Source organism: Harpia harpyja, chromosome 10 (genome assembly GCF_026419915.1).
Source record: "Harpia harpyja isolate bHarHar1 chromosome 10, bHarHar1 primary haplotype, whole genome shotgun sequence".
NCBI lineage: Eukaryota > Metazoa > Chordata > Aves > Accipitriformes > Accipitridae > Harpia > Harpia harpyja.
In genome coordinates this window covers 29672092-29687868 of record NC_068949.1, presented here as the reverse complement: position 1 = coordinate 29687868, position 15777 = coordinate 29672092, and the positions used below count along the sequence as shown (strand labels likewise).

The following is a 15777-nucleotide window of genomic DNA, read 5'->3' as shown; positions in this document are numbered from 1 at the left end:
ACAATAAGTCTTTCCATGAAAGTGTAGCAGAAAATGAATCAGACAGCGAAGTTAAATACATTCTGTGTAAATGATCAGCATGGCAATGACTGGCACACTAGTGGATATATTAGTACTCTGCCAGCACTAGTACTCTGGAGGACATCATTCTTAGTTACTGCTTTGGGCATCTATTGTAATACATTTGAAACTAGGTATCTTCTGGGTAAGAAAAGTGGAAACAAAGGAGAATGGTTTGTAAGTGAGCATTTGGCTCCTTAAAGGCATTTTTATAGGTAATTGAAATTTAAATTCTGGTAATAAATTAGTACATACCACGGCTAACTGTTTGCTCTGCCTAGGGCCCAACTCATATTCATATATTTATACAAACTTATCCAATTAGACACTTACAATCAACAGTATATTAAAAGACTCAATTATTTATGTTCATAAATGTGAGACATTTTTCATTTTGGCACAGTTACAGAGGTTATACTTCTTTAATCATGTTAATTATAGCCAGTCAATACCTGGTACCACAGTCTGTACAGAAAACAAGGCACAGGTGAGGGATGGTTATAAGACTGAGTAAAAAGACAGCTTCTAATTCAACAACAGCATAGTGAGTTATATGCCTTATTCATTTTTAATGGTATTAGTAGAGTAAATGTAGATGCACAAATTTGAACTTTTTTTTTTATGGAACTCATTTTTTAAGTGATCCACAATGAGATTCTACTTGAAATAAGAGTATCCGAAGAGACTGTTCCACTGGGGAGCATTCCATTCTCCACTTCGCATCAAATATGGAGCGTTCAAATGTACTTCAAGTATTCATGTAGCTTTGTGTTCTCTGCTTATCCAATTAAATATAGGTGGTAACTTACCTATCTTTTCACAAGATATCTTTCAGGGAATCTTTTCATGTGCGTATCTGACAGCAAAATATATACTCCTTGAAGTGTCTCTAAGTTCATTAATAAAAGTGTGCATGTTTTTGTTTAAGGTTCAGATTTTAAAAATTTGAAGTTGTTACTCTGCAGTTTCTTGTGATAAATACCCAGTGGGACTGCCTCTTTTTAGCTGAGATGTTCTCAGCCTGGGAGAAAAATTCATTCTGCCCTTTTTATAGTAAGTTGTAGATGATTCCTGGCTTGACAAGAATGTGATACCAGAAGGTTCCTCGCTGTAGTGGAGGGACTGCAACCAATCACACACGCCTAAATGAATATGAAGTGTCACACAGTGTCACTTTTAGAGCTAGAATGGATCATGACAGATCACCTGGTCTTTCTGACCCAGTGGGAAATTAGCTATATCCAAACCATTCCTGACAGTTATTTATCTGAGGTGCCTTAAATGCTCTGATAATGGATAGACCCACTTTATTCCAACAGCTTATTATCCTAATTGTCCTAACAGCTAGGAAACTTTTTGAAAAATCTAATTTAAATCTTTCTTGCTGCAGTTTAAGCCCATTACTTCTTGTCCTAGTCCAACAGATAAGGAAAGTAACTTATTCCTCTTTCCTTAGAAACCCATGGAATATTTAGAGTATAAGAACCTAATAACAGCTGTACTAGCTTACACAGCCTTGTCTGTCTGTGGCTAAAAGCAGATCACAGGGAAGAGTAAAAACTAAGGAAGTATTCCTTCTCCCCCTGACCCAAGTTCTCCCAGTTTCCATCTGGGATTTCATTAGCCAGAAGTGTTTTCTTCCCCCATGTTCATTTGATTAGATCATTCATCCTCAGGACAGTCACGTTAGACTGCTACTAAATTATGCAGCTGACTGAGGCTTATTCAGCTCATACTGGCCTGTGAACTACTTCAAGCTGCTCTAAACCAGTTATGGTTATATTATTTAAAGCCTAGCAAATAATGATCAATGCTACAATATCATGCTACCAGTGTATCACAGAGAGACCATCAACTTCCTTAATTTTTCTGAGGACATTCAAATTGGTGTAAATTAACTCCCAGGAATTTCAGAAACAGTGCAGAATTCAGAAATGGCATGTATCTTTTGGGTCTGCTCACTGCAGAAAGTGGTGACTGTTCAACTGGAAGTCTTTTTTCAGCCTCTCTTATTACTCAGGCTCTTCTCTACTTTGGCAACAAGAAAATTCTGTAAGAACAATCTTCAGGCTTAAGAGTTTGTATCAATGTTCATTAATACAAACCATTGAAATCTGTACATTTCTATTGCTCACACAGATTGCATAAACTATGCCTCATTTGCTTTTTAATCAAAGTATTAGCACTGACATTTTTAATAGTAGAAAAAAGGCTTGACATAAATGGCCTTATACTTCACTGCAATTCAAGTTTCTAAACTGACCTATATTTCCTGGAAATTTTCAGCTTTAATATCCTGTAAATTATACTAGACATTTTATTCTATTAAAAAATACAAAAGTGATACCTCAGCTTAACTGATACCAAAGACACACTCCCTTTCTCCACAACAAACATCTGAACTTCTGAGACACTGTTGGGTCCTACAAGTTAGTCAGAAAGCCCAGTTTCACATCAGTCAGTTGTCCATGGTATCTAATGTGCGCTATTAAATGTTCTTGACTCTTTTTTTGTTGTTTTCAGTTGCTGGATGGCATGGGAGCCTAGTCTCGGTGCTTTTTATGGGCCAGTAGCATTCATTGTGCTAGTCACCTGTGTTTACTTTCTCTGCACGTATGTGCAACTGAAGCGCCATCCTGAACGCAAGTATGAGTTAAAGGAAAAGACAGAAGATCCACAGAGAATGCCAAGCACTGAGGTGGGCCATGGTCATATTACAGACTCTATGTCTGTTCCCCAGGCAACCTGCTCCATGATTTCTTCTTCCTTATTGGAAAATGAGCATTCATTTAAGGCTCAGCTTCGAGCCGCAGCATTCACTTTGTTCCTGTTTACTGCCACTTGGACCTTTGGAGCACTTGCAGTGTCTCAAGGTCATTTCTTGGATATGATATTTAGCTGTCTTTACGGAGCCTTCTGTGTGACCTTGGGGCTTTTCATCCTGATCCATCACTGTGCAAAGCGAGATGATGTGTGGCATTGCTGGTGGTCCTGTTGCCCATCTAGAAGAAACACCTATTCTGTCCAAGTTAATGTGCGCCCAAAGGTTAATGTCAATGGTGACACTCAAGTTCATGCACCTTGTCTTCAGGAATCACCATGTCCCAACAAATCAGCTGTGTTTAATCATCCAGCGGCTAGCCACTGCAAACTTACCAACCTACAAGCAGTTCAAAATCACGTTAACTGCCTTTCGCCTGTGACACCATGTTGTGCAAAAATGCACTGTGATCAGCTACTTGATGATGAAGCTCACATTCATGTCCACAGCGAGGGAACCTTCAGACCCAATATGCACATTCATAGATGTCTGAAAAGCAGAACTAAGCCACGTTACTTCAGTCGGCATAGGTCTGCAGGTGAAAGAGAATACGCCTATCACATTCCTTCGAGTATTGATGGCAGCATCCACAGCTCACATACAGACAGTCCCCACAGTACGCACGATAGCCAGTCAGGTCACAGACGGGCCTGCTGCTCAAAAAGTGATCCATATCCTACTGTCAACCAGCCCGAAAGTAGCGACGCAAGTACTGTAATATATAGTTGTGCTAAAATGCCAGAAAGTGACACTGTGCACCATCCAGCTCATTTTGAAATGCATCCACGGACACAGTCATTGCCATTTAATACGACAAATCACAACGGAATTCTCAAGGGAAACGTGCATGAAGCCATGATATACAGCTCAGATAGTACAGGAAATATCAAAACTGGCCCTTGGAAAAATGAAACTACTGTGTAGTTCATGGGCCATCATAATGTGTTTTTTCCCCTAAACCATTGTTATCTTTGTTTTTATTCCAAACTAAATAAGATGACATATTTGTGTAGCTCAATAGTAAATTGTACAGCTTTTCCATCTTTATTTCCATTTTCTTAATAAGAGTCTAAAAGAGAGAGATAGTGACAGTTTTAAAGTGAAGTTATTTTTAAAAGAAAGTTATAAAATTATTCTGAAAGATAATTAGAAAATGAAGTCTAGACAATGGAATGAGAGGCAATATCCTTTTGTTACACAGAACATTTCTTTAGAAATAAATAATTTTCATTCATTGTTTTCACTTTTGTTCTGTAGTAACTTCAGACACTTTTTATAAACATATCAGCATCTTAAACTTTTACTTATTTATTTTTGTAGCAAAATGTTATTACTGTGACATGGATTTTAATCAGAAGTGACTACGGTAGAAATGATAAACAGGATTTTATAAAATTACAGCTTTTTAGATCTACAAAAGTGATACTGCCTCTAAAGATCTTCTGTAGCATAAGGCCTGTAAAGTCGTGTAATGTACAGTCTCTGTTCTGTCCTTTTTCTTGTTGGAGAGAAGTGCTAGGTAATGTCTCTGTTACATCTATGGTGCTGTATTGATTGTATTTTGCATGACATATGTCAGGATATACCATTTGCTGTTTTCTAGTGTTACACGTGTTAAAAAAAGAACAAAAAAAAGTGTTGTACAAGGCTGTGAAAAACCCTATTGATATTAATCTAGAGCATTATAAATCTACAGAAAAAAAATCACTCTGCACTAGTTTAAGTGGCACAATCCTTTGTATAAGGTTATATGATAGCTTTGATAAGGGTCCACTCTAATGTCTTTACAGAGCATGCACTACTCATTGTATGTGACACTGTGCGGTGTAATAGCAATTGTCTCAACAAGTTTTACACTTCTTTGTAAAGTATGCCTTTTGAACAAATCTGTAAGCTGTTTCACAATCTTTCCACATCTGTTAAGGTAGAGCAGTTTTATCATTAACTCTTTGAGGACTACAGTTATTTTCTTAAAGTAGCTTATTCTAGTTTAGAGACACTGTATATATGATGCTGTCTATTTAGTTACATGATCATCGTAGTCCAGAGTTGTCAGGAAAGAGAAAGTTCAGTCATTTTCCAAAAACACACCTTCTTAGAGTCCATCTGTTAATTTCACCACTTGCTTTCTGAAAACCCATTTCCTCCCCTAGCAAATTTCAGATTGTTTTCATCCTTTAATGCAAATTTGACCTTCAGAGAAGTTCTTTATGTTCATGATTTCTGCTGAATTGTAGGGCATTCCAGGGTCAGTACCATTCTCTATTAACAAGGCTCTTGGCAAGAAATTTTTTCATGTTTCCATGAACATCTGGACACAAAGCATCAACTCACAGTACAGAACTGCATCATAATTATCCCTATATGAAATAAAAATGCTTTTTTTCAAATAGGAAGGGTGCAGAGTAATAATACATCACAGAAAGTGAATAGGAGCATAGAGCTGTGAGAAAAATGTCTACAGTGGAATGTGAGCAGTACATCCATAAATAAGAGAAAAAGCACAATTCTGTATGGCCACATGAGAAAGTTTGCTGTCATGTCTTAACACAGACTTATGTAATTGCTACATTGCTGCAGAGGGGAAATAGAAAATTCCCGTGAGAGATCATCAGTCTGTGATTCTGTGTATATGTTGCAGAAATCTTCACATACTTCAGCCCATTATTTTTCTGTTATTAGCAGTTTATTAGTCTCTACCTTTTTTTTTTAACATGTAGGAATGCATTTCCTAATAGTGTACATAAAGATGACAATTATAATTGTTAGAATGTTATAAAAACTTGTAAGTCAGATGAATGTGTTCTGCAGTGTTGCAGGTGGGAATTAGTACTCAAAGGGTTAATGCTCAGTATCTGAGTGCAAGAAATCTTGTTTTTCTGTATTTTTGTAAATTTGAAATATATATTGTAAACTCCAGCAGTGCAATGTATCCATCTCAGATCGTGTATTTTTAAAAGGTGAGCAAGAAGAATGCACTAGGTGGTTGTCAAGTTTTAAGCCAATATACAACAGTTTCATGACTGCTTCTTTAGCTAATACGAAAAAAAAAAAAAAAAAAGCCTGAGCTTTATTATGTATATGCTGTATATGCTTGAACTGTCTCTAAACTAAAATACAGTATTTTTCTTTGTTTGCATAATGAAATATTTTCTGTTTAAAAATTATTTTCTTTTAATATTACTTTCACTCATTCCACATAGACAGTGAGCCCTAAACAAGCATAGACATAATGTGAAATACCACTTCTCTGTGTCTCAGCACTATGTATATGTATATTCTGTAATCGCAAAATCCTAGGAGGTCTGTAGACCATTATGCAAAATATTCCACACACACAGCCAAGTGAAATACTCACTCTGCAAGAACCCACTCCGTGAGCTTCTTTATTCAGCTTGTGTTCTAATCACCTCTGTTATTTTGTCTGAGAGGCCAGTTCTACCTTCGTAATGGCTTACAAAGAAGTAAATAGGTGCTGCTTTCCACAGAATATCTTATGTGATAAAACTCTCTGGAATTTAAACATAAATATTAAAACACTTTTCTTATTGTGTTAAAAATTAATTTAGTGAATATTTCTGGGCTAATTTGGAAAAGATGTGTTATGCAATAATCTGTTTGCATATTATTTTTTCAGAAAATATATAGTATAACTACAGAATAGGAGAACATGATATTAAATAAATATAAAAATGTTTTTTAACATCAAATTTGACCAAAGTGCTTTTTGTGCTTTTGACTTTTTTTTCCTTAAGATAAATGGGATAATTTCAATGCTTTGGGAGTCTGGCTTTGTTTTATTGCGGGGTTTTGGTCAATTATAGTCAGTGAACCATTATTACTTTACCTGATTTTCTTTCCTATAAAAATAAAGTCAATGACATAAGTGGAGTATAAGAGATATATTGTCCTAGTAAATTCCTCATGGACATACAATGTAACATTTCAAAGTCAGCATTAGTTTTGGTGATTCACTGATGACGTAAAAATGACTGAACAGATTTTTACTGTTCGCTTTCTGACTGAGATTAAGCAAGAGAAATTTCATCTAAAAAAGATAACTTTTGGAGAATGATGCAATCAACAGAAATCTGAAGGGTTGTTATTACAGTACTACCAGGATAAAAATATGCTCTGATGCTGCAGTGTTCTTCTCTGCCAATTCCAGTTTTCATGACCAAATTTCAGATCACGTAAGTGACTCCATTTTAAGTCACATAGACTGTTTACAGGAAGAATTCCTACCCAGCCTCTCTATATAAAGACTTTTGGTGTAAAAATAAAGCATACATTTTTGCACATTATGCCTGATCGTTGTTCCCAAGAAGTCTGCTGGTTGTGTCTGCACTAATATGACTGAGCAGTCGCTGTCAGTGGCCATAAACACATGTTCTCCTTCACCACACAGCTGTCTGCCAGCTACCCTGTGGGCACCCTATCCAGATGTTAACCCACCAAAGGAGCCTTCACTGCACATCTAAAGCATTCTTGCTGTCTAAACCAAAAGCAAGTCTGAGCTTAAAGCAAAGTCAAAGCCACCTGTGGTAGACAACATAGGCAACTGGGCAGCCTCTGCTTGAACACTAAGGGCTGAAGGCAGATAAACCTAATGCAAGTGGCTTTAAGCAGCATAACTCCTCCTCCCTCCAGCTCCCTGCCAAAACTACCTGCCTAGTAGGTCTGCTGCATACAGACATCTGTCAAATCCACAGAAACCCAGGCAAGATTAGTCAGCTTACCTAAAATTCCTGGTTAGCTGAAATGAGTGTGAAACAGCACAGTGGAGTGAATGATCAGAAAAGCCCAAGTTGGAGGAAACGTTTTTGGATGTTGTGTCGCAAAGCTGCTTCAGGTTCATCATGTGTGGGGACATGTGTCTAGGCATCCTGGATGCCCTGAAGATCTGAAATTGCTCTTCTGCAGACACTATTAAGGCTTACAAAGCTGATTGTGACTCCACAAATTTGGAGGTAGCTTCCACTGTAAATTATATGCCTTTTTACAATGAAGAGATTGTCTGACAGAGGAGGCTTGTCCATTTGACTATTTGGGAAAAAGAAAGCTGCCATCAGCATCATGCCAGTAACCTTCTTAACATAGAATCTTCTTTGCATGGAAACAGAAAAAAGGAAGGTGGGTATGGTTCTCTGTAAAGGAGACCACCTGTACTCTCACTGAGTTTTTGTTGCCTATGACAAGAAATGTCAGGCTGATGAAGACATTAGCAGCCCAGCAGCTTCCTTACCAGAACATAAATTCAAGTTCCTGTACCAGCATCCTCCAGTTCAGAAAGAAGCTGTAGGAGGCAGCTGGATGAATCAGGATCCATCAGCTGGGTTTAAAGGCTGGCTGGCTGACTTCAGTCAAGCAATTTCATTAGTAAGCTGGCACTCTAGGCAGCTTTTGCTTGCTTAGTTAACCCTACAGAGAAGGGAGCTTTCAGTTTGGTTGGTTGTTTTCTTTTGCTGTGCCCAGTTGACCATTTTTTAATTAACAACTGAATTGCTAAGAAGAAAACTTATTCTACAAATTACCTTGACTATATAAACCATGGCTTTTTGTTCCCTCTTACTAGGTCCGTGAAGGTGCAAGTGAATCCCTATTCCCTTATCCTACCAGTCTATTACCTGAGTTTTTCAGGTGCCAAATAAGCAAGCATCAATGAATTCAGGACAGTATTATAGGGCTCACTTCTCTGCAAGGAGGGTTGAAATTTGATCTGCAAGATCTAGAGCAGCTCAACCTCAAACATCCTGCCTTAAGGTTGTGCAGCTGGCCATGCCTGAGAGGTAAGGGGGGTTTTGTAAACATGGTGTCTGTATACCCCATAGGTACTACTGTCTCTTTACATTTTGATCTGTTTGAATTCTGTAGTGCCTTGCAGTCTGAACAACAAAATGACTGACTGTTCCCATCAGCCCATCACTCTGCTCCAGCTGTTCCCCTGAACCTGCAGCACGCTGTCAAGCAATACTGTGCAGCATAGTCAGTGTTTTCATTCACTCCTTTATTTGTTTCCCAGGTACTCAATGACACCTGAGGAAGGCAGCAGAAGGAGCTTATTTTGGGGCTAGGTGGGAACTCTGGGAGAAGAGAAAGCAACAAAACACATCACTCAAATTACTTTCACAGTACTTACTTTTGTTAGCCCATTTGTTACAGAGCTGTAAGCAGTTACAATCACTTATTCCTTGACTCTTTCCATTGTAAGACCTTGTTCTCTACTAATTAGAACATAGCTGAAAGTTAGCCATTTAGCTTGATTTATGCCCTCAGATGATTTTAAAGAGTTCAGCCAAAACAGCTGCAATGTTTTCAGGAAAGAGGCTTGAGGAAAGTATGTTTGTCCACAATAACACCTTTCAGTGATTTTTTTTTTTTAATAGTTCTGTCTTCAAGGCCCATTATTTGAAAACTTTGGGAAGTATGGCTATTATAAGAAGAGATAAGGGCACTTTTTGCTGTTTCTAGAAAGTAAGCAGTTCGGTACAGATGACAATTTTAGCCACTAAAAATATCCCAATATACTGCTGTGAAAAGTCTGCTGCCTTCTTAGGACATTTATGCCTTAACTAAGGCAACACTCACCAATCACATGCTGCTGCAAGCTATAGGGGCTCTAAAGGACCTGCCCTATACATGATTGACTTCAGCTGCCCTCAACTAGGATTAGGGTGGAAAGCCAGGAGCCTTGATTCTTATGTCCTCTGCCAAACTCTCTAGCTTGCCTCCCCCTCATAGACACCATGATGGAACTGTCTGACTTGTATGGGAGAGAAAAATGCTGGTAGAGGAAACTGAAAAGAAGAAACTGAGCTTCTAGCAGTGGATCAAGTTGAATGGAGCAAGCTGACCAGAAGGAGAGAGAGGCTGGTATAAGCAGGAAGCTGCAACAAGCTGGCTTGGGGACTGATTTGAAGCTGGGAGGGAAAGGAGGATCACAAAATTGAAAAGAGGGACTTGGAGGCTGGGAAGAAACTGGGATCAAATTGGTAATGGGGAAGAGGGAGAGTAGGGTGAAACAATTATGTCCTTGAGTGTTTCCAGGTTGGGTATGTAAGCCAAGCTTTGTGATCCTTCTGCAGTCAGTAAATATCTGAAAACCTACTAGCAAAATGGCTATTCGCTTATAATGTTTGTCCTTGTAGAAAATGACAGTGTATTAGTGCTGTCAGCTATTCCATTAACGTAAATGTCAGAAATCTGTGTAATGAATCACAGATGCTCAAAGCTGTTGATTACCAGATATTTCATGTGCCTCATGATAGAATGTCTGTATTTTTAATCTCCTCTTTCAAAATCCAGGAACTATCACAAAAAAGACAACTGATTTCAAACAGTACTGGTGAAGCTGAAAGTCAAACACAGCGAACTGAGGAACTGTTAGAATTAAGGTTGCCTTTGGAACTTGTATTCACAGCTTTGGTCTGTTTTTTGATATAGTTTTTAACTGTTTGAGTGCATGCTGCTTTCTAACACCTTGGCTTTGATGCTGCACATTTAGTGCTCTTTAAATGTGTGGATTTGTGTACATCTAGGGTTAAGCCAGTCACGCACAGTAAGCTTTCTTTTCCATCTTTTTTCCATGTTTTTTCTGGAACTTTTTAAAGAAAGCCCTCTCAGAAGAATTTTGAGGTTGAAGCCTTCTAATAACATAGACCCTGCCTTTCTACCCTTCCCCGTGCTGAGTGCTAGAAAGAAGTGGCTTGAAAGACTTTCCGTTGAGCTTCCCACTATTTGGGGTTCTTTTCCAAAGTAATTAAGTAGTTGTATAATTGTTCCAAGTGTTGTCATTGCTATGAGGACATAGGAGCATTAGGAGAAGGAGCAGGCTGAAGCCGGGAGGTCCCTGCCCTGGCTCTGTGCAGCTGTGTTACAGCCTGTAGGAAGCCTGTACCTTAACTATGATAATTCATGTCGACATATCAGCTGCCTGTAAATCCCATCTTCCCTACAATGGAGCCTATTCTGGAAAGCCTTCTATGGGGAAGATACCTGGGGCTGCTGAGAAGGGCATCGCATACCCAGTCCCTCCAAACTGCAGGATGTGCCAGCTTTGGCTGATGAGGGATGGACATACTCTTGTCTCTGGCACTGTACAATGGCCTTCTCAAGCCTACAGCTGGCTAACTTTACGCACCGGGAGAGAGTTTCAATGCAAATGGGAGGCGTAGCCCCTGTCATTATACAAAGGTCATTCTGCTGTGAGCTCCAGGAAGGTCCCTTCCCTTCAAAAACTCACACTTCATTCCTAAGCCTGAGCCCATTGCCCAAGTCAGAAGCTGGAAAGCCCCAGTCCCTTTGACAAGCTGGCATGAGAAGGTGACATTTGCATGGAGGGCTGGCTCCTCTCTATCTTGTGTAAAACCTATTGAAACTTCCCCTGCATTCATATATGAGAAAAAAAGCAGGGAGGAAAGAGTTAAATGGCCAGCTAATCCCTTCTGGGATAGTAAGGGGAATAGTTTAAGTGCTGCAAAAACCCAAAACAAACCCCCAGCCATTCTGAGTTAGTACAGAAGCCTTAATTCTAACATTATAACAATGTTGTATTCCACCTGACAGCACAGCACAACGTGGCATACAGTCAAGGTCTATAGTACATTGAAAGTAACTACACTTCACCCACAATGCTTTTCCCCTGGGTAAAAATAAGCTGTACACATATGTATTGTGGAAATATTTTCTGCATCCTTTGATACACTAGTGGACTGGTTTAGGCTAAGGATCCATTTAGTGTGGACATGCACTTAAAATGTTTTTGTAATATTGAAGTGAAAAGGGGGAAAGTTACTTTTTAATTACACAAAAAGCTAGTCATCAGTATTACACTGAGATGTTATTTTTCTTCAGTATGTAGCTAATGCAGAGCCAGACAGCTGCATAACAGAGCACTGCACCAAGAGTGAAAAGTAACCATGAAAAATGGAGAAAAAAAAAAAAATCCTCTTACTGTCAGCGGTTCAGAACTTTACCTGTAAGGGAACGATTCCAGATCATGCAATCTGCTTCATTAGCCCATTCATCTTCCCAGGGTGCTATTAAGGTTCAACTTGCTTAACAAAACCAGGGAGATCAGAATATGCCAATCAAATTTGGAATGACTTGAACAGTCTCTGGTATAAGTGGCTTAGTTCATTGTAGATTGATGCAGGGAAACCACCGATAGAGACAAAACATACAGGATATGATTTCAAAGGCCCTGGAGCTGTAGGAATGAAAAATCTTTAGCAGAAGTCCTTTTACTTAGACAAAGTAAGAATCAAATATCTTATGTAGGATATAAGGAGGTTTGAATTTAAATCAGTGAAGCGATGAAAGAGACTGACAAAGCGGCATTCTGAACAGCTCAGCACAGGCTTTCCTGCCTTGCGTAACCACTGCTGGATGCAAGGAAATGTTTAATTTATGCAGTCTTTAGTCAAACTTTTTTCACTTTAGAGCAATAAGCTGTAGAGTTGGAATTACAGGCAGAACCTTGCCATCAGTTTCCACGGGTCCTAGGTCGAATGCACAGTGAACAGAAAAGGCACGGCGTAATGGTTCAGAACCTAATCTGAAAACTGACAAACTGCAAACCTTAATAAATGGAGGCTTTCCGTTGTAACATGGGGTCGCGTGTCCTGGCATCCATCCACAGTGGGAAGGACCTGGAGGAAAAGTCAGTGGAAATGAAGGAGAAATGGGGCATAAAGAGGAGGAAAGTGTTGTGATGGATAATCGAATGAGCACACAAGTGCCTGCTGAAATGGTGTGAGCACAAGAGTGCCCGCAAGCCCTTGGATGAGTAAAGGAGTGTATTGAGCAGGACTGCACAGGTGAGACTGTTCCTGTCGTGATGCTCATTCAGAGAGGATGCCAAAAGGTTGGATAATGTTTGGACAGCAGCCTCGAAAACAAGCTGAAACTGGAAATATGCTTCGAGCTAAAGGCATGTAATATGTTCAGGTTGTGGAGAAGGGGGGGGGGTTAAGTGATTTAGTCACTGTCCACAGGTACCTATATGAGCAGAAACTACCATACAGAAGGTTCTTTAATCTAGCAGCAAAGGTATGAAAAGATCCAGTGATTAGGAGCTGAAAGTAGGACTTGCCCTTTAATCTGCAAAAGTAATTAACTTCATAACAATTCCTTAGTGATATGGTGAGTTGAAACTTTTAACTCGAGAGCATATCTTTCAGCAATATATTTTACTTCAAACACAAATTTTTGACCTTGGTGCTATAAGAACTACAGGGTAAAATTTTCCAGGCAGTTTACATTATATTTGATGTTCAGTAGACAGCCTCAGAAAAATCCTACTTTCAGATAGGTAGTGTAGAGGTAAGGTAAAATAGAAAGGACAATGTCTCAACCTGCCTATGGAGGACCTAGGAAATTGTGTTGTACTCCAACACCCTTGACTTTGGCCTTTGTGGTACTGTTCAGTTTAAGGGCCATTTTAATGTTTGTGATTCCAGGTTCTTTGTAAACTGTATATTTGAATGCAAAATCTTTATATTCTGCAACACAATAAAGCTCTTAGTTACTGCTTTAACGTAAAAACTCCCTTAACCTCTGACTAAAACTACAATGGTGCTTGCTTAACTAGATGTTATCAGTATGTCCGCATTAAATCAAATTTTTCCTTATCTCCTCTCTAGCACCTAATTGCCAAACTTTGAGCTGCATTAAGAATTTGCTGTTTCTAATTTAATCTCTTCCTAGCAAGCTTCCCAGGGTGTTGCCTATACTAGAATACATTCTTTATAATCCTCTATTTTTTTGTCTTTATGGTAGAATAATTCCAGATTTCACATTTCTGGTAGTAGAAAAATTGTGGATCTCAAAAGTTTCCCAAAACTTTATTCCAGCTTCTAGGTCCAAAGTTTCATCTTCCTTATTTGGTATGTTTACTTGATCTTGATGTAAAATGATTGAGCCTTTAGTCTGTTGGGAACAAAGGTAAAGCAACCATGTGTTAGGATCCTAACATACTGCACAGAGTGGTATTTTTTAGGTAGAGATAGCCCTGATTTTGCACCTACTGTTTGTACATAGTCCCAGCATTTGTATCTGTGCACCTCAAACTGTGATGAACAGGATGAAATGGTTCCTGGGCTCTGGGCTGTGTTGGGAGATCTTACTTTTTTTTTTCCCCTCCTCTTTCCAGCCTCATGTACAATGGTTCTTCTCATATCTTCCTATTTTTCATTTTCTGACTTTGGTTTGTGCACTGAGTGGTCACGTTGCTGTTATGCCACTCACTTTTTCATGTCCTTCTGGAAAGGCAGCACAGGTTCAGTGCTGACCTCAGCTTACCTGACAGCCCCGGGTCTTGTGCTGACAGGGTAGTGTCATGGCTGTGATCCAAAATGCTCTTTGCTGTCTTTTTCTCTCTCCTCCTAGATGTGGATTTATCCAGGGAGATAATTAAGCTGCAGTCCCCCCACCCTCTCCATTTCTCCTGCCTGCTGCAGTGTGCTGGGTCCTGTGATAGGATCACTCGTGTCCTTTCTCGGGCACGTTGTGTAACTTCAGTGCGAGGCATCCACAGTGTCCTCTTCTTTATTCTTCCTTTCTGGAAATGCTTCTGCTGTGCAGCACATAGCTCTGCTTGGTTTTCTATATTATTTGTTGTGAAACATCCACATACAGGAAGAGTTGTTCTGATTATAGACCTGTGGCAAAGTGATTGGAACGATTTCTGCTCTTTCTCACAGTAATTATTTTATTTGCCTAGTACAATTTGGGAACGTCCTCTGCTGACATTCCCCAAAAGCACCGGTGTTGTGCAAATCTACCAGGAAGTATCATTTCTCATTTCTTTTTTAAGGCGCTTGCCCGAGTTCTTCATTTTCCACTTCTGTGTTGCCCCCAAAGCTTCTTGCTGTTTCCTGGGTTTTATTCTCCCTCTCACACTTTGCTCTGTGCAGCTCAGGCAGCATCCAGATGGTCTCTTCTTGAAGTGAGCCCTTTCTGGAAAAAGCCTCACTGTTGTCACTCACCAGAGGATGAAGCTGACCTGAAAAGACTGTGCAAAGCAGAGAGGTTATTTTTCCTTTCAGTGCCACTTAGGAGTTATACAGCTCTAAACTATATATATGGGTATGTATGCATGTGTACACATGTATGTAATTTGTATGTGTGAAGATATACACATACACACACACACACACATATAAATGAACTGTGAAGAATATTAGAGAGATACCAACTTGGTGCTTGTTACTGCCGCCCTCTGTTTTGAGCAAGCGGCCCGTGTTTTCAGAATGTGTATTCTAATCTGAAGTATTACCAGTTTTTGCAGTATTTCCTACTGGTTTTAAATGGAACCTACAATTTTCTAAGTGTTACAGGTATTCCAACTCTGCATAAAAGGAATGAACCATTTAAAACCTCAGAAGCTTTTTCAGTGGCCATGATTGCTCTTTCACTTGCACTGTACCTCCCTAGAGGTACGGGAAGTTGCCACTTGTAAAATTAGTCTGAGAGAAGCACAGGATTCCTAATAGTGATATTTTTAACACAATTTTGCACAGCCTGGACAAAATTAGACCTTTTGTATGTTCCTGATATGCATTAGCAACCTTAAATTCCTTTTAACAAATTTTCCTTCCATGGAAATGTCTTGATTTATAATCAAAGGATACTACCGTGTGATATTTCTAGAGAATTGAAGCCACATGGTTCAGATTCAAATTATTTCAGATGCATGTAGTTTACAAATGGAAATTCCCCCAAGAACCATAAAATATTGATGAGTTTCTCCCATTAAGAGTTAAATGAGTCAGACCGCAGTCTATCTAGTCATAACAATTAGAGGCAGAAATCATTAATAATTTAATTTAATTATAACCACTCTTTTGACTGGGGCTGGTGTAGAAGATTGCAAATATGAAACGCTTGCATAATTA

The 15777-nt window shown here is 39.1% G+C and overlaps 1 protein-coding gene across 2 annotated transcripts in view; it reads left to right on the top strand.

The window, feature by feature from the left end:
* LOC128147067 (adhesion G protein-coupled receptor A3-like) overlaps positions 1–7185 on the top strand; it is a 315407-nt gene extending 308222 nt beyond the window's left edge. For both annotated transcript variants that reach the window (XM_052799271.1, XM_052799270.1), the window contains exon 19: positions 2584–7185. In XM_052799271.1, coding sequence (XP_052655231.1) covers positions 2584–3805 — 1222 coding nt within the window. In that variant the 3' untranslated portion in view covers positions 3806–7185. The remainder of the gene's footprint in view (positions 1–2583) is intronic.
* The last annotated feature ends 8592 nt before the right edge of the window (positions 7186–15777 follow it).